The sequence below is a fragment of the Myotis nattereri genome (assembly GCF_964212035.1).
Source record: "Myotis nattereri genome assembly, chromosome: 4".
Lineage (NCBI taxonomy): Eukaryota > Metazoa > Chordata > Mammalia > Chiroptera > Vespertilionidae > Myotis > Myotis nattereri.
The window spans coordinates 88,681,373-88,704,544 of record NC_138079.1 but is presented as its reverse complement, the minus strand read 5'-3'; the positions used below and the strand labels follow the sequence as shown (position 1 = coordinate 88,704,544).

Sequence of the window (23,172 nt, the reverse complement as noted above, 5' to 3'; positions counted from 1 at the left end):
AAGTTTCAATTATAGAAGCTAAACAAACCCCTGATACCTGCTTTCAGCAGGCCATGGCCTCAGAGCTGGAGTGAGCAAGAGCCAGCTCTCAGCTCCAATGACGGCAGCAAAGTTTCAATTACAGAAGGTAAATAAATCCCAGAATAAAAGAAAAAAAGGAGAGGCTGGGAGCTTCAGTCACCGGCCAACCTGAAAACGGCCCTTAGCCCCTCACTCAGACTGGCCAGGCACCCCAGTGGGGACCCCCACCCTGAAGGGGGTGTGGCCAGCCTGATAACAGCCATCAGTCCCTCACCGAGGCTGGCCAGGCACCCCAGCGGGACCCCCACCCTGATCTGGGACACCCTTCAGGGCAAACCAGCCGGACCCCACCCGTGCACCAGGCCTCTATCCTATATAATAAAAGGGTAATATGTAAGCTGACCCTAACAGCAGAAAGACTGGGAATGACTGGTCACTATGACACACACTGACCACCAGGGGGCAGACGCTCAATGCAGGAGCTGCCCTCTGGTGGTCAGTGCACTCCCACATGGGGGAGCTCTGCTCAGCCACAAGCCAGGCTGATGGCTGCCAGTACAGCGGTGGTGGTGGGAGCCTCTCCCGCCTCCTCAGCAGCGCTAAGGATGTCCGACTGCAGCTTAGGTCTGCTCCCCGCTGGCAAGTGGACATCCCCCGAGGGCTGCCGGGCTTCCAGAGGGATGTCTGATTGCCAGCTTAGGCCCAATCCCCGGAGAGCAGGCCTAAGCCAGCAGGTGGTCAACCCCCGAGGGGTCCCAGACTGCGAGAGGGCACAGGTCGGGCTGAGGGACCCCTTTCCCCACCCCCCGAGTGCACAAATTTTTGTGCACTGGGCCTCTAGTGTAGATATGTTAAACAACACAGCACTATTACTTCATTTTTTAGGTTATTCCTAAAAGTAAGATGTGCTGGAAGGAAGATCTGACAAAAACACACCTGAACTGCCGCAATGGAAGTTTCAATTTGGCTCAGAGTATGAAGTTTCTTTTTCATGCTGGTTAGGATGGCAGACCGAGGGGGAGGTGTGACTGACATGGCTTGTGGTCTGTTGATAAGGAGATCTTCATGCTGCCACTGTTCAAAGAAAAAGAAATGTAATAAATTCAGGAGGAAAAAAACATTTAGATAAACAAGTAAAGGGAGCAATGTTGGGACTGAAAGGGAAGACAGAGAAACCCAGCTGCAGCAAAGGGGGCTGGGCAGGAAGAGTAATAAAAGGAAACATTACAAAAGGACCACACAGAATGCCTGATAAATTTCTTGGATCAGTGATTTGCAACACTGAAATAATAATTTTGAAGATAGTTACTATTCTATGTAAAAGACTAGTACACAATCCCTCCATCTGAAAGATAATCTCCAGTTAAGAAGCTGAAACAGGTGTGGTGGTGGGAAGGGTTGTCCAGCATGGAGGCTAGCCAAGTGGCCAAAAGAATTAAAGCAGCAGTCACAAAAGAAAGAATTCTCAAAACAGAGAATCTAGAAGTGAGAAAAAGGGGTGGGCAACTGTTGAGAGAAGATGAAGTTATCCTATATGTGGTAAGGGTGGCCCAAGAAGGCCCAAGAGATGTTTGGGCAACAATTCAAAAGTTATGCATTATGCTTAGAGTTTAAATTGTGTTCAGATACAACTGAAAGGACTTTTACAATGTTTTTCATGCAGTTGTTAATTTTTAAGGGAATAAACTACAAATGTATAAAACAATAAAATTTTTCAGCAGTACATTTTTTAGAAGTTAAAAAACATCCCAAAAACACATCCGAATGTGCTACAGGGACTGTAGCAATTTCTTAATTTGAAATAAATGCAATTTCATAATTCGAATAATTACTTTTCTTCAACTTATGAACTAAGGAAACAGCCAACAATAAAACTGCGAAGAGAAGGAAATACGGTGGTTTCCATGCAGCTGAAACCACCAATTCCATTATTGGGAAACAGCTTCAATATAAATGGTACAAAGTAAACATTATTTGTGCCAAAACAGATTCCAGGACAATGTACTACCCAATATTACTCCATGCACAACTTGTTTGAAGCTACTGACAATATTGAAGACTATATTTGAAAAAAAAAAGCGGGGGGAGAGGGGAGAATAAGTAGCTACAATTTTACTGTGCTTGGTGTCTTACATAGATTTTTAAAAATATATTTTTATTGATTTCAGAGAGAAAAGGAGAGGGAGAAAAAGATAGAAAAATCAATGATGAGATAGAATCATTGATTGGCTACTTCCTGCATGCCCCCCACTGAGGACTGAGCCCAAAACCTGGGCATGCGCTCTGACTGGGAATCAAACCGTGACCTAATGAGCCACGCCAGCCAGACATGCTAAATTCAAGTTCATAACCTGAATCCAAATCCACTTCACCCCTAAAGCCTTTTCTAGTCATACTGCCCCTAAATAAGCAAGGACAAACACAGGCTTCTAAGAGCAATTCCCAGATGAGACAGATTTATGCACAAAGCTGTTGTCACATCAGAGCATCATGGAATTGGAAGTCACTTTGGAAAGAACCTTTAAATGTTAAACAATACAGGAGGCATATCCACATAGCAAACATAATAATGACATAGATAATACTAACCTTTACAATACTGACAAAAAACAATTCAAAGGACACAACTGTAAATGCAAAATTATCTCAACTATATAAAAAAGAAATAAGGATAATTGAAAAAACCAAAATACTAAAGCTAGGTTTGCTCTTGGTTGGCACAGTTCAGGAGGTTTAACCCTTTGAGTGCCAACCAATATCCTAGGAACTATGCTAAAATTGCCAAGGTATTTTTGCCGATTTTACAGCAGCTTAGGAAAAAAATTATGAATTACAAGTAAATGAAGTTACATGTTCAAAAACTTAAGGAAACCTTTACTACATTGACATATTTAGCAATATCATCATCACTAATAAAAGCAGACTTAGAACTGGACGCCATTTCGAAGCTTTCATAGCGCTCCCGGCACTTTTGGCGAAAGACAGGAGGAGCGCAATCGCACTCCCCAGCACTCCAGGGGTTAAGAAGTTCTCTGTTTATACTGTTTTATGTTAACTTCCCCAGTTTTTCAAATTCCTACATTGAGGGAAAACACAGTATAAAAAAACCCCAAAAAACCCTACCTGAAACATGGCAATATGTAGCTGAACACGCTGCAGGCTTGTCTTACAAGAGGAGATACTGGTTTCCAACCTGCGCACCAAGTCATGCTTCTTCCAGGCAGTATCGTAGGAACTTGCTAATACAGTTGCCCTGTTCATGACCAACTGAGAGAATTTTCCAACCTGGATGTTGTGCTCCACAGCTTTCTTACACAGATCATCGACAGAAACTTTGCTTTCAGCACCAAAATCCTTTGCCTCCACTTGAGCAATGATGTCCACACCGAGCGCGCTGATGAAACTGCAGAGCGTGAGCCCCAGGGCTTGGTTCGGCAGTCCAATCAAGAGGTGCCTCACGAAGTCAGCTGTGAATGCCTTTATAGGTTTGGCCATCTGGTCTTCACTGAAGCAGGAGTTTCTAAAAAGGGTTTTCACATTAACAATCTGTACCGGCCCATTGACAGCGTTCTGATCTTCCAGGGAACTTGATCCTAAAAGAAGGAAATTGTCTAAAAGTATTTCATGCCATACTAAAATAAGGTAATAATGCTGCTTATTTAAAAACCTAAGATTTTATGAGTGAACAATTAAATTAAGCCTACTCCATCCCACTGCCTTCCAAAATACCATATAAATCCAGCATGTTTAAATGTGAAATATTACCTGACAAAGTTTTAGAAAAGGTACCACAGAGCCTGAAAAACTCCTTAATTGTCTGTAGTCTTTTGAGAAAGAAAATCTCTTCTAGCACCTGCCGGTGATTATCATCATCAAAAAAATTGACTTGGGTACTTCGGGCTTCCCTTATAATGTCTATCTTTCGCCAAGCTACAGGAATTTCCATCTTGTTTAACTATATAAATGGAAAAAAAAAGAAAGAAAAAAAAGTTCATCTCTCCACTTTTCCCACACTGAACAACTACTTTGTTGCATTTGCATTACTCATAATACCAAGTCAATATTTACCTTTTCAACTAATAAGCCAAAAGCAGTCTCAACTTGGGCAAACATGCCATCAAATGCTACCAAAAGCATCTGGCCAGCTGACATTTTTGGTGTCTCATCAACTGAACCATTTCTTGGTTGGATTAATTCACCATATTGAGCATGAAGTACTCTACAGAGAAAAAACAGGAAGTTAAAACCCTCAGTAAAGAGCAATACATTTGGGGGAAGCACAAATGGTCAACAAGTCTCACAGCAGCATGCAGTCTAGAAAAAAAGTCTTTTTCATTAAGGAAGGAGTGTTACAATAAAATGGCATTTGGTGTTAATCACAATGTGAAGTCAATGGTTCCAATTCAGTATTAACAATTATTCATGTGATTAAATTTTATGTAAACTTGAATTGTGACAATTTTAAAAAGAACTATTAAAAAAATTACAGCCTCACATTGCACACAGAATGTGAAATAATACAAACCCCCAATATTAAAACAAAAAAAGTCAAGAACCCCAAAATTCCTAAGCTGGTGGAACTAGCAAACACTGTCAAGTATGTTCATATTACTGTCACACAGTAGAACCAACTATTGATGGTAAACTGAAATACCTGCCATTTATCACTACTGAGCTGACATGTTTGTGCTATAATAATTATGTTCATTTTTTTCTGCAGAGTAAAACAACTACAAAGAAACATGAGAAAACAGAAAAATTTTGAATGCAGGAGAACAGGAAACATTAAAGAATTATTATTTTTTCTGAAATAATGGCACCAAGATTAAGAAAAAACAAGTTTATGTTTTACATATATATTTCCTGCAGTTAATTTAAGAATGAAAAAAAATCTGCTTCAAAAAAATTGGGGTGGTACAACTTAAATAAGATTGACCAGGTACAGATAATTACTGATGGTGGTAAGATGGGGGTTCATTATATTATTCTCTCAACTATCTTATACCTTTGAATTTCCCTTTGGGAAGAAGTGTGATGGGACAATTAATTTCTATTCCCTCAATTATATTTTCTGAAATGAACATCAGAATGCCAAAGAATGAGGTTTTGAGTCACCAGGAATAAAGGGGCTTGGGGCTTAGCTATGGGTATAGTGCATGGATAGAGATACTGCCCAATCTCTACAGATTCCAAAGTCTAATTGTTTTTCTGGATTTAAGAGCTAAGAAATACAGTATTCAATATCTAAAGTAAATCTATAAAATTTAAGCTAACTTACAAGTATTGTTCTGAATTGAGGTGTATACTCCATTAGCTAAGTGAACTGGCTCAGATGCTTCCATGGAGTTCTAAGGGCTGGCTTAAAAAATATTCACACTCCAGTTTGTGCTGTACATGCAGGTATGGTAAAACTACAGCACTAAAAGGATATATGCAGGTATCCGATAAAAATGCATGGAAGCCCGGCCCAGTGTGGCTCAGAGGCTGAGCATCAACCTATGAACCAGGAGGTTGGGGTTCAATTCCCTGTCAGGGCACATGGCCAGGTTGCAGGCTCCATCCCCAATAAGGGGCATGCAAGAGGCAGCTGATAAATGATTCTCTCTCATCACTGATGCTTCTCTCTCTCTCTCTCTCTCTCTCTCTCTCTCTCTCTCTCTCTCTCCCCCTCTCTGAAATCAAGAAAAAAATGTATTTTTAAAAAACGGCAAGGAGCTACACACATGCACACACATAAGCACACAAAAATCAGTGCTTATGTTACTGGTGAAATCTTAGTTCTGTGGACTGAACCAATGTCATATGCATGGTGTTACTATTGTACTATAGGCATGCAAGATGCTAATATTGGAGAAGGAGGGATGAAGCATGCACAAGACCTCCCTACCTACATTTTTTTTACAACTTCCTGTGAATCTGTAATTATCCTATATAATAAAGAGGTAATCTGCAAATTGACCACCACACCCTCACAAGAGGGCTGCCTACGACCAGGCCGGCATGAGGGTTAGTGAGGGATGACCAAAAGACTTAACAGGCAGGCTGCGTGGGGCAACCAGGCTGGCAGGGGGGTTAGTGAGGGACGACTAAGACTGAACAAGCAGGCTGCATGGGGTGACCAGGCTGGCAGGGGGGTTAGTGAGGGATGACCAAACAACTGAACAGCAGGCTGCGTGGGGCAACCAGGCCGGCAGGAGGAGCAGTTGGGGGTGACCAGGCCAGCAGGGTGGGGCAGTTGGGAGCGACCAGGCCGGCAGGAAGGGGCAGTTATGGGCGACCAGGCAGGCAGGCAAGCAATTAGGAGCCAGCAGTCCAGGATTGTGAGAGGGATGTCCGACTGCCGGTTTATGCCTGATCCCAGGGCCTAAACGGGCAGTCACACCCCCCCGAAGGGGTCCCGGATTGGAGAAGGTGCTGGCTGGGCTAAGGGGACCCCCATCTCCCCGTACACGAAATGTGCACTGGGCCTCTAGTTTTCAAATAAAAGGTTTCTAAAATGACATGTACATAAGCATTAATAAGTAATTATATCTGCTCCAAAAATTAAAAGTAAACTTACAGAAAAATAAGAGCTCAAAATGCTTATCTGGCTTCCCCATCTATTTCAGAAGAAAACAGAGCACTTGCCTTGCAACATCGATGTAATGAGCGTGTGTTTCTTCCTCAAGCCCCATAGCTGCATTTCTTAAATAGGCTTGAAGAGATTCAACTAGAGTCTGCAGGGGAACGCCATCAGTTGTCTGTTCAATAAGACTGTCCAGTTCCTGAAGCATACTTTCTAATGTGTATTCTCCTTTCATTAAACATCTCAGTGCTTCTGGAAATATGATTTGCCGGAAATTTGAATTTAATTCCTATAAATATGTAAGAAATATAATTTAACATTTTCTGAGTTTAGGTAAGTGACACGCTTAGAGACTTAATGCCATAATTTATGCACAAACTTGATGCAAACGCAATTAAGTTACCGATATAACCTCACACTGATCTTTAAGTGACTGCTTAATCAACACTAAAAGGGGAGGAAGTCAAATTGCTTTTCTGAAGTAAAGAGATGAGAAGTACAATGTTCAACATCTAAAACAAAATTCAAGCTCATATAAGTATTCACCTGAAGTGAGGTGTATACTCCATTAGCTAAGTGAACTGCCTCAGATGCTTCCATGGGGTTTGGAATGTCTAAGTCCTGTGGCACCAGGTGGCACTGCTTCAGTAACTGAACCAGACAGGTGACGTTTCCGCTCATACTGCAGAGCTCCTCTAAGAACCAGGCTCCATCCCGAGAAGTCAGGTCGACCAGCTGCTCTCCAGCACTTGAAGCTGCACCTTCCATCATCAGGTTACGCCTAAATGTGATAAATATTTGTATAGTGAAACTGACTTAGCTAAACTCACCCATAAATGAAGATAACTCAAAATCTAAAAGGAAATAAGCAGCTGTAACACTGGGCAAGACTAATGAAAGTAAAAAAAAATACCTCAAGCTTGGGACTAAACAAAAGACTCATGAAATATCAATATGCATCAGTGAGTCCAAGACAACAAAATGATCTCGACATGAGGTTAGCTACTCACCTTGTGAGGGTACAAAGCGCAGAAATAATAACACTTGCTAGACTTAAAGAACCTTCTTCTCCATTCTCATGAAGAAACACTTTAATGCAACGTTCAATTTCTTTCAATTGATCTTCACAAACGGGCACAGTGACAGCTTCCTGTTTCAAGCGTTCCACTTGTCTAATAAGTCTGCTGTTTATGTCTGCTGCGTACCGCTGCAGTGTCATTTCAGTGGCGGTGATGAACTGACACACTGTTGGGGGTGGTTGAGGAGCATACTGCATTTCATATCTATATAAAAATAGAAAGAGGTGCTTGTTATATAACCACTCCCTGCTTATAAACAAGTTTATGGTTTATAAAATACTATATATTGAATATTACATTTGATACTCAAACCTTGAAGAGTAGGAACCATTACTTCCATTTTACAGATAGAAAAAGTCTCGAGAGCCAAAGTAACATCCCAAGATGACTTATTGGTAAGTGACAGAATCAATGTTTGATTCAGCTCTCTTTACCCTGGTCACACCCCTCTTACACTGGGATACATTTTAATAAATTAGAAAGACCCATTGTCTTATGAGGGAAAACATGACCTCAACTCATCTTAAAATCAAGACAAAAGTGACTCCAGACAAATCCCATCTATCAACCTTTTCTTTCAAGAAAAATTAAATACTCTGCAATTAAATAACTGAACACTTTTTTCTAAACCCAACAAGTAGTAAAAAATGAAGTGCTATAAACTTACTTCCTGTAGAGTTCTTGACAGCGCTCTATTGTGGTGTTGCAGATGAGCTCTTCCATCCAGGTCTTCCACTGTTCAATTCGATGTTTCTGAAATATGGCCTTTGGATACTGCAGCGCAACTGTGGCATAGTGATGCAGCTGTTCCAGGCAGCCTCGAAGCACTGAGCGCCTCTGCTGCAGCAGCGCGCCAACCTCTCCCTCCAGCTGCTCGCACTGGCTAATCAAGTGGGCCTGGCCAGCATTCTGCAGAAAGGCTGTCGCTGGTACATAGCTTGGTGGACCTTGAAGTAAAAGTAATTAATAATCGTGATGAAACCATTTCAAATCAGCGGTCACTACCAAGGGAGCACAAACCAGAACCCCACACATAAAGATACAATTACAAAACTCACATGCTCACATGTGTTATCTAAAAAAGTCAACTCATACCAAGGTCCATCTGTGTGCTTATCTCCTGAAGCAAACTTGCAAGTTGTGTAGCCTCTAAATTACTGAATGCAGCCTGATAGTGTGTTATCCACTGTTCAAACTCATTTAGCTTCACCTGGATTGCTTCTTGGACAGCCCTTTGCTGAGTCTGTAGTTGGGTGTGTTCAGAATACCTAATAGAAGGGGGAAAATGTTTAAATTACTTTCTATTATTTCTTCTATGTACTTCCATAACCCTGACTTTGCTCACACTTGGACTGTCTTATAAGGTCCTTTTCAATCTTGAGGGCACTGCTCTAATGTTGCCTACTTCTCTGGTTTATCCTGACCCCACAGTTCTGTCCAACTATACTCATAACATTTTAAGCAAAATTCTACCACACCAGCCAGGTTCTGTTCTGAGTTATTTAAAGGTTAAAAAAAGACTGATGTGCCTGGCCAGTGTGGCTCAGTGGTTGAGCCAATATTGACCTATGAACCAGGAGGTCACAGTCCCTGGTTGCAGGCTACATCCCCAGTAGGGGTCATGCAGGAGGCAGCCAATCAATGATTCTCTCTCATCATTGATATTTCTCTCTCTCTCCCTCTTCCTTCCTCTCTGAAATCAATAATGTGTGTGTGTGTGTGTCTACACACACACACACACACACACACACACATACATATGAGCCACGTGCAGTGTTTGGAACTTGCATATTCAACACTGAGCACCTGTTCTCTACAAGGTTCATTCACTTAGATCACTCTAATTTAATGCTTAAAAAACTCAGAGCAGTAGATAAAATCATTGCCAATGTATAAATGAATCAAGATTCAGATACAAAGTGTAGAGAAAAAAAACTAAAACCCAGGTTTTTCTGAAGCCCAGTTCAGTGTTCTAACCACTATGCCCACTTACCCTTAACAATTATTCAAACATTTAAAGTAAATATAATAAAGCAAAACAATTTAAGTGAATTCTTGTTTATTAACACTTTGAAACTGCAATCCTTGAAGAAGCTTTTGTCATTTGGGTATGTTGCTGCAATAAGTCTAATTCAAGTTGACAGTATTTATACAAATATGCAAATTCTCCTTAAAGGCATATATTTAGAAATGAGTTCAACACTGTTTTAAACCTGTGCTGCAGAGTGTGAGAAGGATGATCCACTCCTTCAGCTCCTTCCAGAAACTCTATTTCTTCCAGCAGCTTGCCCTGCAGTTTTTCCACATCTGTCAATTGCTCTTGCAAGCTTAGGTATTCGTCTAAGCTGCTGTCCAGCTTGGGAAGCACAATCAGCATCTCATCCCTATTCTTAAACCAGTTCACCTGTGAAAGGTATTATGGTTAGGAAGATTATTATAGGGTCAACTAAGAATCATGCTAGAAGGATATCTTGGACAAATTATTCTATTTAAATCTCAACAAAGCATCACCCATATTTCACAACGATAACAAAATTGTCCAAGTTCACAAAGTAAGACTAAATTCTACTATCCCATACAGTTACTGTCACATCACACAAAACAAGATGAGCATCACTGGCTACGAGGATATTAAAACCAAGACCAAAGGGAGGCTATCCAATTAAAGAAAACTTAAAATAGGCATTGGCAAACACATTTCAACCTCTTTAAAAAGATACAATTTTTCACATCATTGTGTGTCTTTGTATGTATTTCCTAGTAAAAAGACATCGAGGTGCCCTGTTTCACTGCCATTTCAATATTATACGTTACAGTCTTGCAAAATTTTTTTTTAGAAAAAGTTTTACTCAAATTTTTAATGGATATGTTAACTCTATTAACAAAAAGATGACAATGACTTATCACTGGCTTCACCTTAATTTCAGCTACTCTGGAAGAAAAGAGGCTGCGGGTGATCTCCCGTTCCATCTCTCTCTTGCTCTGCTTGCTCTCGGCCTGCTGGCCACCTCCACCATAGACAGCACCGGCAAACCCAGCCTCACCCCCAGCTGTCCAGTCCACCAGAGGGTCATACACAAAGGCCTCCAGCAACGTCAGCAAAGTCTCTCTGCCGCGCCGCATTATGTGTAAAACCTGTTTTCAGAAGAGTTTAAGTTTTGCCATAAGTTTCCTCAGGAAAATGTAGTTTTCATGCCACATGATTTTTTAATTTAAGAGATATAAGAGAAAACAACATACCTGCTCACATGAAAGCCTAAAAACACCTTCTACTCCAGTTACACCCAGTGCTGTTTCAATGTTCTGTGTCATCCGAAAAGGTACTTTCTCAGGAACGCGAAGACTTTTACCTTGAAAAGACAAATCATGGTATTTTTGTCCTTTCACCAAAAAACATTTGACCCTCATAATAAATGTAAAGTCCAAGTTAAATTTACCTTTTTCAAAGCAAACATTGTAATCTATGTGAACAACCTCTCCAGTTGTCATGTCTATGAGAACATTATCCAAATGTCTATCTCCAAGGCCAATTATGTACCCGACCATAGACATGACCGCAGTAGATCTGGCATAAGACTAAAGAAGGGGTGGGGAAATAAGAAAAATGAATTAGCAAATTTCCTTCCTACATGGACCAATGCTCTACAATTCACAAAATTACATGATCCTACTCCTTTGTTTCTAAGTAAATAGCTAGCACTCCTAAGGGCTGCTATGCATGGTCACAGAAGGCTCTGTACTGAGCAGCTGCACACAACACGATGGTCCTCATTGGTCCTGCTTAAGTGATATCAGAATGCTACGGGAGCAGGCCTAAGCCAGCAGTTGGACATCCCCCGAGGGGTCCCATAGACTGGGCTAAGGGCACACTCCCGTCCCCCCCAACCCCCCCCCCCCCCCCCGCCGTGCACGAATGTCATGCACTGGGCCTCTAGTATCTTATAAGATTCAAATATAGGTCTCAAACTACTAAGTCTGGAGGGAAGCGGGGAGAAAGAGGAGGGTGAACCAGATAGACAGGACAAGACAGGAAGAAGGCAAAAGAATAAATACTGATCAAAATAAAAAAACAAAAACATACCTGTGTGACTCTCCACCATTCATCAGGTGTAGTGCAAGATGACCAAAGCTCTTTAGCAAGGAGATTTGGGGGGGTGGCTTCCATTAACTCTTCTAACACTGCCTTCATCACATGAAGAGGCCAATCCCGTCGGGACACATCCAGACTAAGTCCAACTGCTTTTAAAGCGGGGCCAATTTTACTGTAATAAAGTTCACTAGGACGGGGCACAATTCCAGGATTCTGAGGGGTTTGGTAGGAATCTTGGGCCTGTAAAAAAATTATTTTAAAAGAAAAGATCAACTTTATTTAAATAAAGGTAAAAGATTACTTTGAATGCAAAGTAGTATTTTTAAAACTGTTCTTTTCTGTTGGATTCTCCACCCACCCAAGAGAATCTCATGCACCAAAGAGCCAATTCTTCTGGACTATGCATCTTTCTTACAATCTAATATCTTTCTCATAATTAGGTATTACACCTACTACTACTACTACTACTACTACTACTATTATTTTATTAAAAAGTTGGTCTACTGTTCTATTTTCTTCAAGTTCAAGTCAAGCTCAACATCCTATTTACATTCTTCTTTGTAACGTATAATTCTGTTTAGACTTTATCATTTATATACATATTTTTCATTTTCATCAGTATGACAATCAATACAAAATAGATATTTAGATAGCACATCTCTGGTTCCCATCTCTAAGTTACCCTTCAATAATTGTTCTGCAGCCTCCTATGCCTACTTTATAGCTTGATTCCTTTCAAAATCTTGCTCCTTCCCATACCTACCAATCATGAGGTTGAGACTGTATAAAATCTATCTTTATATCCATAGCACTTAGTACTACTGTTCCTGGCATATACTAAGCAATAAGATACTTAGCTAAAATATATTCTAAATAAAATTCCTAGTCTAAACAAAGTATAAATTTCACAGGTACAAAACAGTGACTAACTCTAAAGCTGTTTCTTACTTACTATTTAATTTAAAAGAACCTGGGTCAAAGCTATCTACTATTTACAAATTTAATTTAAAAGACCCTAGAAAAAACCTAGAGTAAGCCTAGCAAAAAGCACTTAAGATGTGAATTACCAAGTTACTAAGTATTAACCACACTACCACCCTATCTCCCCATATTTGTCTAAAAGATTAACCCAATGTCATTATTTCTATTAAAACTTTATTTTTATAAAATGTCTCTCAAAAACACTTTCCTAGGTACCTCAAATCTGTTCTTTCTTTAACTTACAAACTTACAAAAATGCCTCAGTGCAGTAAAGCCTAGAAATATTTCACATATAACAGCAGCAACTAATATAGTTGTTTAGGCACATTCAAATAAAAGGAGACGTATACTTGAATTTTTATCAACCTTTTGTGCTTGTAAGGCAGCTTCTCGTTGTTGCCATCTTTTGTAAAGACCAAACAAGGGTGTGGCTCCATCCACCCACTGGATCAGCCCTGACCGTGTTCCTAGTGGTGTTACAGAATAGTGCCGAGCGTGGAAACGAGGTGTTTCCTGGCGATTGATTGTAGCAAACATAGTATTCACGATAGACAGGAATTGCATTATTCTCTCATCCAGATGTAAATCCTCCAATCCTACGGAAACAAAATTAAAGCAGCTAGTGTAGGTGACCAAATGGGGTAAAGTACAATGGGACAGGGTGGAAATATACCACTTTTTTGTGTCCTTCTAAATTAGCAATAGCACTCAAAAAATGATAGCCAGCCCTGACCAGTTTGGCTCAGTGGCTAGAGCGTCGGCCTGTGGACTGAAGAGTCCCAGGTTCGATTCCAGTTTGGTTGCGGGCATATCCCCAGTAGGGGGTGTGCAGGAGGCAGCTGATCGATGTTTTTAACTCTCTATCCCTCTACCTTCCTCTCTGTAAAAGATCAATAAAATATATTTTTGAAAAAGAAAAAAGGTAGCCAAGGAGGCACACTGCGAGCTTTAGAGAACATTCAGTTTGGTCATAAGGTATTAGATACTATCATTATTAGCTGCACCTCAGTTGTTCTGCTTATACAAATTCACAAGCAGAGAGAGTGGGAATAAAAATTTTTACTCCTCAGCACCCAACTACTTCCATTGAAAATCACATAAGAGACAGGATACTCCTGGTTATTTATGACATAGAAATTCACCTGAAACAACTTTCTTCTACCACACATGCACAGAAAGCATTAATAATCAAACTCTTCTTTTAAATCTCACCTTTGAAAAGATAAGGATAGCTCTTCCCATCTGACCCCAGAAAGAGAAGTTTCTTTGGCTTGGTTTTGGTAGGTAAGATTGTGATGGTTCCGCCCACACTGTGGATTGTGACAGTGTCTCTGGCTGAGACTTCTCCAGGAAGAGCAATTTCAGTGTTAGTCATGGCAGCCAGCCACGGGCTGATTTCTTCAAGACGCAAGATGTAACTTGCACGTTTCTGTGCTCTCTGTTGCAAACTCAGCATTATCTACAAGATGGGGAAAACAAGTTTAAATTATCATTATGACCCCTATTTTCTTCCACATTTAATCTGGCATAAAAGTAACTTTGAAATACCAGTTCAAGTATCTCTTGCTCTAGTTCCTACATTTAATTTGTTGTTATATAGTTGGGTATTCCTAGGAGGGAAAACACTGCTGTAATGGTATGCTCTAGGTGATTTTTACTTTGTTCAAACCCCTTCCTCCTCCAATCCAAATAAGCAATGAAATCACAGCAGATGGAAGGAAACCACTGCTGTGATCACAAGGGCCTGTAGACTCATTCTCCACTGCTATGCTATGTCAATGCCAAATCAAATCAATTCAGTCCTTGCAAAAGAATAAAAGATGTAGCCAGTGTTGGCTGTCAGATGGACACATCTTTAGGAAGCCACTTGAAAAGTTGGTAACAATTCAGAGCTCTGATCGCTTGAAATATGCAGAAATATACCGTAATCCCTTCAAATAAATGACAGGGAATGGGTCACATGAATAGTTGTGTCCCTACTTGTAGCTAACTCAATACTCTGCATCCAAATTAATGAACTGCAGGCTCTGCTTTCATGTAAAAAACTTTTAAAATCAATCCTTAGCATGTTGTTGCTCATAAAAGAAAAATGACAACTGGAAAACTCTCAGGTGCCCACAGACAGGACAATGGATAAACTGTGGTATTTCCCCATAATAGATCAATATTCAGCTGCACACAAAACATGAATCATGATGAAAACAAAACAAAAACCCTAAGGCTATTTCATCAATAATGGAAGTAGTAAGTATAGACACATATATGCCATATAATATCATTTATATAAAGCCAAAACCAGGCAAAAACTAAACTATACACCATTTAGAAATGCATCAATAAACAAGAACTATTTTTTTAAAAGTAGGAATCAATTAATTAAAAGTTCAGAACAGCACAGCTGGTGTGGCACAATGGTTGAATGTCGAGCCATGAACTAAGAGGTCACGGTTCGATTCCCAGTCAGGGCACATGCCCAGGTTGCGAGCTCGATCTCCAGTAGGGGGCATGCAGGAGGCAGCCAAACAATAATTCTTATCACTGATGTTTCTCTCTCTCTCTCTCTGCCTCTCCCTTCCTCTCTGAAATGAATAGAAACATATTTTTTAAAAAATTCAGAATAGTGGCTGCATAGAGGAAGACAGAATTAGGGAGGGACATGTGAGACTTCTAAAAAGGTGTATTTCTTTAGCTAATTCTATGTTTTTAGCTGCACTACAGAAAAAAGGGAGACACAGGTATTCATTTTATTTCTTAAAACTACTCTTTAAAATGAAGACAATCATAAAAAATTTCTTTTACTTATTTCATATATATACATACATCCCACTTGTTTTTAAAAAACAATCCTCACGTCTCCTCCTGTCAGTTTCTTAGTTAATCCCTAGAGTGCTGGGGAGCGCAATCACGCTCCTCCTGTCTTTCACCAAAAGTGCCGGGAGCGCTATCAAAGCTTTGAAATGGCGTCCAGTTCCAAGTCTGCTTTTATTAGTGATGATAATGCTAAATATGTCAATGTAGTAAAGGTCTCCTTAAGTTTTTGAATATATAACTTCATTTACTTGCAATTCATAATTTTTTTCCTAAACTGCTATAAAATCAGCAAAAATGCCTTGGCAATTTTAACATAGTTCCTAGGATACTTGTTGGCACTCAAAGGGTTAATCTACTGAGAATGGTACAAAGAAGCAAGAAACCGCTATTGGAAAACAAGGACACAAGGTTTGGCTAGGCCACACAAAATAAGCTCCATCTTTCATGTAGGTGTTGTCATGTTGGTGCTTCTAGCTATTCCCTTTCAATTTAGCAGCTTGCATTTACTAAAATTAGGTGCACTTTTTATTTCTACTCTGTACCTTTTAATAGTTTTCTCACTACTAAAGTAAGGAAATTAGATAGAGACAATAAAGGTAAGCCACACAGAACGAAGGGACAAGAAAAAAAAAACAAAAAAAAAAAACAAGAAAAAGCTACAAGGTGCCCTAGCCAGTTTAGCTCTGTAGATAGAGCGTCAGCCCACGGACTGAAGGGTTCCAGGTTGGATTCCGGTCAAGAGCACAACTTAGGTTGCAGGTTCGATCCCCGTGTGAGAGGCAACCAGTCGATGTCTCATTGTCTCTCCCCACTCCACTCTCTCTAAAAAGCAATGGGAAAAAATCCTCGGGTGAGGAGAGAAGGGAGGGATGGAGGGAGGGGAGGGGAGGAAAGGTGAGGAAAGGGAAAGGGAAGCAAGAGCACTACAAGGTAATAAATAGGCTACCCCAATTGACAGTGCTATTGCTGTAAAAGATAAAAACCAAAGAAAATATAGAATTAAGGGGATCAAAACTTAAAAGGATTCTCAAATATTTAAATAAACTAATCATCTCCAAACGGTCTACACAGAATTGATTTCAAAACAGTGACTTTGAAAAACTATATAGGTACAAGATTAAATTTCTTAATCTTCCATGAGAATACCGCAGGCAATCAATATTCAGCTTAAGGCCAGAGCCCTATCCTTGGCTAATCTTTTGGAGTAAATTCTTCCTTTGTTGATGAAAGTCTGCCACCCAAGGCCCACTCAAAATGAAGAAAACACCTTTCTCTATATTTCTCATAAGTAACTGGTCACAGATTGCTTTCCATGCGCTTACAAAATCTTCTCTTGTGTTCCCAGTAAGAAAAGTCCCCTTATTTAAATTCTGAATCTCACATAGAGGACTTCCCATTTTAGAAACATTCTTGAGATTTTTCAGCACCTCTTTAAATGGAATCCAGCTGCTTCCAGGTTTTGCAGGGTTCGATGGCGTCTTTAGTTTTTCTAGGGCATTTTCAATTGCATCACCATAGTTATCCTGAAACCACTTTTCATGAGGTGTTTCCGCAGGGGCCGCCGTGATGCTCCTTACATGCTCCAAAGCAAACACAATAGGCTTCATCAGAGCTGTATGCTTCTCCCGCATGATGGCAATTTTCTCTTCTCTGACCAGGAAGAAACAGAGTTTGATACAAATAAGGAAAAATTTAAATATATCAAGTTTAAGTAAACAGTATAAAAGAATAAGAAAAAATAAAGTATTAAAATATTAGCAAAGTGCTCAGCAGATGTGGCTCAGTGACTGAGCACTAGCCCTGGAGCTAAGTAAGAGATCATGGTTCGATTCCCTACAGGGAACAAGCCCAGGCTGTGGGCTCGATCCCATTAGGGGGTTGTGCAGGAGGCAACTGATTGATGTGTTCCTCTCTCATGGATGTTTCTATCCCGCTCCCTTCTCGCTCTAAAAATCAATAAAAACATATTTAAAATATATATATTAGCAAAGTAATGTTTCACATGACATTGTAACAAATCCAGCACATTAACAAAAAAAAATCAGCACATAAAAAAGGCAGCTTCCCTTTGCAACAATAGGTGCTAGGAAACTGGATTCCCATTTGCAAAAGAACGAAGCTGAACCCTTATCTTACACTATATGCAAACAAAACAAAACCTCAAAATGAATCAATTACCTTAAGAGCTAAGACTTTTTTTTTGAGGTAATTAAGTTTGTTTGTTTATTTATTTACTTATTTTTATTAGAGCTAAGACTTTCAAAGAAAACAAAGGGAAAAGGTTTCTTGACACTGGACTCGACAATGACTTCTTGGATATGGCACAAAGCACAGGTAAGAAAAAAATAGGTAAACTGACTACATCAAAATTAAAAACTTGCTGAAACCGATTTGGCTCAGTGGATGGAGCGTCGGCCTGCGGACTGAAAGGTCCCAGGTTCGATTCCGGTCAAGGGCATGTACCTGTGTTGCGGGCATATCCCCAGTGGGAGATGTGCAGGAGGCAGCTGATCGATGTTTCTCTCTCATTGATGTTTCTAACTCTCTATCTCTCTCCCTTCCTCTCTGTAAAAAATCAATAAAATATATTTAAAAAAAAATAAATTTAAAAACTTATATGTATATCAGTTCCTGGCGAGGTAGCTCAGTTGGTTAGAGCATCATCCCAATAAGCCAAGGTTGCATGTTCAATCCTCAGACAGGGCACATACAAGAAGCAACTAATAAATGCATAAATAAGTGAAACAATAAATTGATGTTTCTCTCCCCCTTCCTCTCTTTTCTCTAAAAAAATTTTAAAAATGTAAAAGAAAACATATATATATGTCAAAAGACATTACCAAGAGAGTAAAAAATTATTTTTTGCAAGTCATGTATCTGATGAGTGATTAATATCCATAATATGCAGAGAGCTAATAAAACACAACAAACAATCTAATTAAAAAATGGGTACAGGATCTGAATAAGGCATTTATCCAAAGAAGATATACATATAGTCAACAGACACATGAAAAGATGCTCAACATTGTTAGTCACTGGGAAATGCAAATCAAAACCACAGTAAGATACCACTTCACACCCATTAGGATGGCTGTTATCAAAACCCAGCCAGCATGGCTCAATGGCTGAGCACTGACCTATGAACCAGGAGGTCATAGTTCAATTCCCGGTCAGGGCACATGCCTGGGTTGCAGGCTCCATCCCCAGTGCGTGCTGTGCAGGAATCAGCCAATCAATGATTCTCTCCCATCACTGATGTTTCTCTCTCCTCCTTCTCCCTCCCTCTCTGAAATCAATTAAATATCTATTTTTTTTTTTTAAAAAAGAGTAAAAGCCAAAAAGAAATAACAAGTACTGCCCAGGATACTGAGAAATTGGAATTCATGTGCACTTTTGGTAGAAATGTAAAATGATGCAGCCAAAGTGGGAAACAATTTGGCAATTCCTCAAAAAGTTAAACACAGAATTACCATATGACCCAGAAAATCCACTGAATTATATACAAAATAATTCAAAGTAGGGACTCAAACAGTTATCTGTACCCCAATGTCCATAGAAGCATTGTTTGTAAGAGCCAAAAGGTGGAAGGAGCAACTCAAGTGTCAACTGACAGATGAGTACATAAACAAAATGTGTCATATCCATACAAGGAAAGATTCAGCCATCAAAAGAAAAAAAATTCTGATATACATACACTACAACATGAATAAAACTTCAAAACATTATGCTAAGTGAAATAACATAGACACACAAAAGGACAAACACTGTATGATTCCACTTATGTGAGGTACTCAGAGTAGTCAAATTCAGAGACAGAAAGTAGAAGAGCGATAACTAGGGCTTGGGGGCAGAGGGGAGGTACTGTTTAATGGGTACAGAGCTTCTTTCTGTTTGGGATGATGAGTAAATTCTGGAAATGGGCAGTGGTGACGATTGTACAACACTATAAATGTACTTAATGCTACTGAACTGTACAGTTAAAACTGGTTAAAAGGGCAAAATTGTATGTTATGTATACTTTTTTTAAAAAAGCAAACTGAACTAACAAGTAAAATAGAGACAGACTCATAGATAGAGAGCAGGCTGACAACTCTGGGGGTGGGTGGAGGGAGAGCGGAGATGTGGAGGGATTGAGCGAAAAAAGAAAAAAAAGGGAAAGAACTCATGGACACGGACAAGGGGAGGAGGTGGGTGGTGGTGGAAGAGGGTATACAGGGGGGATAAATGGTGATGGGAAAAAATTAAATTAAATTTTAAAATTTGTTTTAAATTAAAAAAAATTTTTAAGAAAAAAGCAGCTTCATTTTTGGAGTATATGTATGAAAACGTACTTGCGTAAGGTGTTGTTGTTCTGGACTCTCTTCACCTCATCTTCAAGCTGCTGGATTCGTCTCAGGACGTACATGTGTTGCTGTAATAGAACTCCCAACCAGAGCTCATCCCAGAGAACAGTGACCCTGCGCAGCTCAGCCACAAGCATCTGAACCTGCAGACACAGCACATGCAAACATGCTCATCTACAAGTCCATAGACAGCACAGCTCTGCAAACACTGGAAACTGCAGGTTAAATATCTTTTGTTCATGATATAATCACAACCTTCACTAGTGATTCTGCTTATCAATGTATATTTGTAAAACCAATTTTGATTATTCTAAAAGCTTTGTTCCTCAAATATTTCCATGACGGTTTCTAATGGGTTTTGTTTATAGGTTGTGTTTTGGGGGAGAATGGTTATAATAAAAATTGATTTAAAACATGGGTTTTCTGTACCTGTAACACCATAGTTGGATTTGCAGAGGATAGCTTATCTACAATTTTGCTGTAGCAATCCTGCATCATGGCTTGGTCTTCATTTAATCCACTTTTGGGTTCATCTTTATTGCTCTCTTGAGAAGCAGGAGGGCTTCCTCCCTCACATTCAGAAACCAGCAATTCTTCTCCTTGAATATTACCAAGTAGGGTTGGAATTGAAGAGGAAAACTTATTTCCTATAACAAAATGGGAGAATAAGGTAGACTTTGGATGTTTCTCCCATGGGCATATGTCAAGTGAGGGAAAACAACTCCAGAGCACTCATTTAAATAACTGGCATTCTGTGCACTAAACTGACCAAACATCATGAATATTCTGCCTTTTTACAAACTGAGCTTTTATATTTATTAATATTTCAAGCTAACAGAATATCAATGGGGGGAAAGTAAGAAATAAGTCTCAACAAATAAAGTGTTCTCCCAGCCAGAGTCTAGAACAGGGGTGGGCAAACTTTTTGACTCGAGGGCCACAATGGGTTCTTAAACTGGACCGGAGGGCCGGAACAAAAGATGGATGGAGTGTTTGTGTGAACTAATATAAATTCAAAGTAAACATCATTACATAAAAGGGTACGATCTTTTTTTTTTTTTAGTTTTATTCATTTCAAACGGGCCGCATCCGTCCCGCGGGTCGTAGTTTGCCCACGGCTGGTCTAGAACGTGGTTTCAATCCTTATCCACCGGTTACTCAGCTCAGCAAACAATTTCCCATGCTCAGTGGGTTACTGTGAGACTGAAGAGAATGTGTAAAGCATATGTCCTAGGGGCCAGCACAAAGCAGTTATTCTCTCAATAAATGGCAATTATTATTTTGCAAACTCCATCAACTCTGGAATATAAAGCTCAAAAAAATTTACCTAATAAACATTATTTGCAAAGTAATTTATACTCAAATTAGCATTTTAATATTCCATACCTGAAGCCTGTGACTCGCTACTAAGTGATATGGTACCCACTATTGCAGGATACAATATGAGATGCGGGGAATCTTGAGCCACACGGATGAGAAGGTTACAAATACTCTGGCGCACATATACTTCAGGGTGGTTTAAGCGTGAGAAAAGCTGTGGAATAATTCCTTCAGGATAAGAAGAAAGAAACATTTTAAAGTTATTAAAAAGGGTCAACATAGTGGATGCAAACAGAGAGAACCTAATGTGCCAGCATCACTTCTAATGGCCTCAATTTCTCCTTGTGATAACAAAGACCTGTACATAGTTCTTTTGTTTTTTTAATCCTCACCCAAGAATATTTTTTTCCATTGATTTTTAGAGAGAGTGGAAGGGAGGGGGAGAGACTGAGAAACATCGATGGTTGCCTCCCACACGCGCCTTGACTAGCACCAGGTATCAAGCCTGAAACCAAGGTACATGCCCTTGACCAGAATCAAACCCTTGAGTCCTCAGGCTGGTACTCTAACCACTGAGAAGACTGGCTAGGGCTATACACAATAACTCTTGCTTTCCCAGTGTGGTTAGGGTACAGAGCTATAATCAAAATCTAGAGGAGAGAACCAAGATGGCGGCATAGGTTAACGCCGGAGTTTGCTGCTTTGAACAACTACTTCAAAAGTGAAACTAAAAGACAGAACGGACATCACCCAAAACCACTGGAACGCTGGCTGAATGGAAGTCCTACAACTAGGAGGAAAGAGAAACGCATACGGACACTCAGAGGAGGCGCAGTGCTGAAGTCAAATTCTGAGGTGCGGAGTGCGCGGAGCGGGCTGGCGGCGGAGGGCGCGGTTGGCGTTTTCAATCGGGAGGGAGTCGCAGACTCTGAGCTCCAGATCCGGGCGAGTCTTTAGGGACCCAGACTCAGACGGGAGAAGCGGGACCGCCTGGCTTCGGTCAGAGCGAGTGCAGCTTTCTCTCCGAGCTTTGCAGCGGGTGCTGGGACTCAGAGAGGCAGAGCCCCTGGGGACAGGACTGAGAGCCGCCATCACTGCTCTCTCCGGCCCACCCTATTGATCCTGTGCGACCCGCCCCGCCCAAGCCCTGCACACAGGCATTTGCTGGATAGCCTCAGGCAAAGGCTAGATTAGCACCTCACTGCAGACACAGCTGATTCTCATAGCCACTTGGCCTGGAGGTCAAACCCTCCCTGGTATTAGCTACAACAATCAAGGTTTAACTATAAGACTGCGCACAAAGACCACTAGGGGGTGCACCAAGGAAGCATAACAAAATGCAGAGACAAAGAAACAGGACAAAATTGTCAATGGAAGATCTAGAGTTCAGAACCACACTTTTAAGGTCTCTCAAGAACTGTTTAGAAGCCGCCGATAAACTTAATGAGATCTACAAGAAAACTAATGAGACCCTCGATGTTATATTGGGGAATCAACTAGAAATTAAGCATACACTGACTGAAATAAAGAATATTATACAGACTCCCGACAGCAGAACAGAGGAGCGCAAGAATCAAGTCAATGATTTGAAATGCGAGGAAGCAAAAAACACCCAACCGGAAAAGCAAAATGAAAAAAGAATCCAAAAATGCGAGGATAGTGTAAGGAGCCTCTGGGACAGCTTCAGGCGTACCAACATCAGAATTATAGGGGTGCCAGAAGATGAGAGAGAGCAAGATATTAAAAACCTATTTGAAGAAATAATGACAGAAAACTTCCCTCACCTGGTGAAAGAAATGGACTTACAGGTCCAAGAAGCGCGGAGAACCCCAAACAAAAGGAATCCAAAGAGGACCACACCAAGACACATCATAATTAAAATGCCAAGAGCAAAAGATAAAGAGAGAATCTTAAAAGCAGCAAGAGAAAGAAACTCAGTTACCTACAAGGGAATACCCATAC

At 40.3% G+C, this 23,172-nt stretch overlaps 1 protein-coding gene across 2 annotated transcripts in view; it reads right to left on the bottom strand.

Annotated features, from left to right (window-relative positions):
* Nucleotides 1-23,172, bottom strand: part of SMG1 (SMG1 nonsense mediated mRNA decay associated PI3K related kinase) — a 109,289-nt gene that overhangs the window by 12,489 nt on the left and 73,628 nt on the right. The window contains exons 36-55 of one of the 2 annotated variants that reach the window (XM_081089852.1): nt 21,277-21,438; nt 20,320-20,537; nt 19,879-20,033; nt 16,975-17,197; nt 13,949-14,195; nt 13,103-13,332; nt 11,747-11,995; nt 11,103-11,241; nt 10,906-11,015; nt 10,582-10,800; nt 9,879-10,069; nt 8,761-8,933; nt 8,333-8,612; nt 7,597-7,869; nt 7,133-7,367; nt 6,649-6,875; nt 4,090-4,240; nt 3,787-3,976; nt 3,145-3,614; nt 958-1,095 (exon numbers count right to left, since the gene is read on the bottom strand). In XM_081089852.1, the coding sequence (XP_080945978.1) occupies nt 958-1,095; nt 3,145-3,614; nt 3,787-3,976; nt 4,090-4,240; nt 6,649-6,875; nt 7,133-7,367; nt 7,597-7,869; nt 8,333-8,612; nt 8,761-8,933; nt 9,879-10,069; nt 10,582-10,800; nt 10,906-11,015; nt 11,103-11,241; nt 11,747-11,995; nt 13,103-13,332; nt 13,949-14,195; nt 16,975-17,197; nt 19,879-20,033; nt 20,320-20,537; nt 21,277-21,438 (4,280 nt within the window). Of the gene's footprint in view, nt 1-957; nt 1,096-3,144; nt 3,615-3,786; nt 3,977-4,089; nt 4,241-6,648; nt 6,876-7,132; nt 7,368-7,596; nt 7,870-8,332; nt 8,613-8,760; nt 8,934-9,878; nt 10,070-10,581; nt 10,801-10,905; nt 11,242-11,746; nt 11,996-13,102; nt 13,333-13,948; nt 14,196-16,974; nt 17,198-19,878; nt 20,034-20,319; nt 20,538-21,276; nt 21,439-23,172 lie in introns of both variants that reach the window. The other variant, XM_081089851.1, reaches the window with a different exon arrangement.